Below are 2,546 nucleotides of genomic sequence, written 5' to 3' on the forward strand. Positions count from 1 at the left end.
CCATTGTGCTGGTAGTAGGCTGTGTTCGACAGAGGTCATGGAACAGGAGGTAATGGGTGTCAAAGGACGGGGCGTTGAATATCCTGTTAGTGGTTGCATTTGTGGATGCAGGTTAGAGGAGTAAGAAGAGCGGAGGCAGATGAAAATGCAGAGACAGAGAAGGATAGGTGAGTGGTGGCTAGCATAGAGGACGAGAAGACGTCTACTTTCATGTGTAAAGGCATCCAGAGGGAAACAGACCTCAAGCTCCACATGTACTTAGTGAGTGTGAAAGAACCAAGAGCTGGACAATAGGGCTGCCGTATGCAGTATTGATAGTAGACAAGAAGAGAAATAAAGAATTGGGAAGAGTTGTCGGTGGAGTTAAAATTGGAGTGGCGAATTTTTTGCATATTGCAAGCAACTCAGGAGCGATTCAAACATTTTTCAAAGTGTGATTTGGACATGCAGTTGACTTATTGCTTCAATGATAAACGACTTAAATGATTAGCTAGTCGGCCAATAAACGGTGATGTCCTAGAACAGGTGTGGCGCCACATGTAAAACTGATTGTACACGCAGTTGTGGCTGTAGGCGTAAAGTGTATTTGAGCGCATAAATTGACGTCTTTTTAAATGAGCAGTTAACTGCTTAGTAACAGAGGTATAGAGGGAGTTGGCGTAAATGTTGACTTATTTGTAACACAGGATAAATTTCCGTGTGGGCTTCCCACCATGTTATTCGGGCCACGATCAGAGTGGTATTTTATTTACCAATGTTGTAGAGGGTAAGAGAAGAGAATTAAGTGAGGGTGGGTGCATGAGCATCAAAGACCTCGCTTTCTGATGTTCATTTCCTCAATACCCTGTTTGGAACCTCCATAGAACCCAGGCCAATCCATTTGCACAGTCGCAAAACATGGCCTTATGTGGAAGTGTGGTTTGCAGCAACCCTGTGCCTCAAGGAAAGTATGCCGCAAGCATCGTCGCCTGAATAATGCAGAAACATATAGAGACATCTGCAGATCCTCCTTTCCTTAGCTACGGCAGCATTCATATTGTCATTTCACAAATGCTTCCAACTAGCGTTTGTTTAATAAAGTAGGTGCACCAAAATGTATAAATGGTTTTTAATTTTGTCATATTTACTTTAATGTCTGATTTTGCCTTATTCATATTGAAGTTATCAATTAGAAGATAATGGCTCCGAAGATTTAGACTTCGCCGCATTAAACGTGTGACAACGTCATTTAGCATGCTACGGAGTAAATATTTAGTAGTAATGTAGCGTCCCGAGACTCCCTGAAGACGAAAGAAGACACAATACTCGGGCAGAACATATATATATATATATATATATTCAGCACGGAGGTGTCTGTGCTATTGGCATCGCCCAAAAGGCCAGCCTCACCCAGCGAGGTACAAGTGGCGCCTCACCAGAACCGAGGGATAAACCACTATCGTATTACAGTAAGATTATCGAAAACAGAGATTGGCAAGTAATTAATCAGCTTTGCTTTATCAGTTTGTTTTGATTTTTTTGCCTTGACCTACATATACTATTCCAAATACCGCGCGTTTAAAATAGTCTGCACTACATCTGCACTACATCTTAATCATTCCTTTTTTATGCGCTGTCAACACGAAAAAGACATTACATAAAATCCAAATAGGGGTAAGCTCTATTCCTCTTTAGAGCAAAGTGATAGTTCTCTTAACACTTCTGTTTTCATGCTCAGTTATACGCATTAAAATACTTACCTCCAACAATTTATAGGCAAAACTATTCCAGATTACTGATAGAAGTCGCTTTAAATTTGCAACTAGTCTAGGGTGTGTAAGTCTAAGCTTAAAAATAAATCCTCTATTTTAAGTCTGTGCCATTAATTCCTCCCCATTCTAATGAAGATTTCCGTTATTACTTAAAAACATGTTTTTTTGGGTGCAAACAATTTGTTGCTGATGCAAGAACGAGTCCGTTATGCCCACACATTGCAATGTGATGAGTAATTGCTTATGTGTGTCTACTTTCTTACCTTTGCCTAACTGCAGAATATTTACTACTGGGCATTCAAAAGCCAACCATCGGCTCAAGTCAAATCGTCAGGGCATTATTGTGGAATACTGTGGTGCAGAAATTGTGGCAGTTGGCCTCACTTTGCACAGTGAGTAAACCCGAAATGCGGCCACTGTGCTCTACAAGTTCCTACCAGTTCCAACAGATGGGAAGCACGAGAACTTGACTGTGGCAAATTTATTGTTGGTGGTATTTAGTATGATAACATTGAGAAATAATATCTTGTTTACTTTCATTGCAATCGCTAGGAAGTGAATCACAGGTCGATTCAGACGAGGTAAGGCTGTTAGATCTGACCTGTGCCGTGTGCCAAGTACTCATTGCATAGAAGGTCGCTGTCTATCCCCGCAAAGTCCACTAGCTGGCCAATGAAGTAGGCAGCACTGGTCTTTGGCTCCTTGTAGATCGACGCCACGTTAGGTGAAGCTGTGCCCACACCTGCGAAAGCGATGAAACTAAAGTACTTCAACAGAGCTACCAGTATCATTTTT

The 2,546-nt window shown here is 41.5% G+C and overlaps 1 protein-coding gene across 1 annotated transcript in view; it reads right to left on the reverse strand. All coding sequences in view use genetic code 11, as the record gives it.

Annotated features, from left to right (window-relative positions):
* Positions 1-2,341: 2,341 nt before the first annotated feature.
* The window catches only part of EGR_11062 (Gastrula zinc finger protein), a gene marked incomplete at both ends in the record, with an annotated part of 8,030 nt that continues 7,825 nt past the window's right edge, over positions 2,342-2,546 (reverse strand). Inside the window, one exon of the mRNA XM_024500311.1 lies at positions 2,342-2,493. Coding sequence (XP_024345276.1) covers positions 2,342-2,493 — 152 coding nt within the window. The remainder of the gene's footprint in view (positions 2,494-2,546) is intronic.

This window comes from Echinococcus granulosus (assembly GCF_000524195.1).
Source record: "Echinococcus granulosus chromosome Unknown EG_S00354, whole genome shotgun sequence".
Lineage (NCBI taxonomy): Eukaryota > Metazoa > Platyhelminthes > Cestoda > Cyclophyllidea > Taeniidae > Echinococcus > Echinococcus granulosus.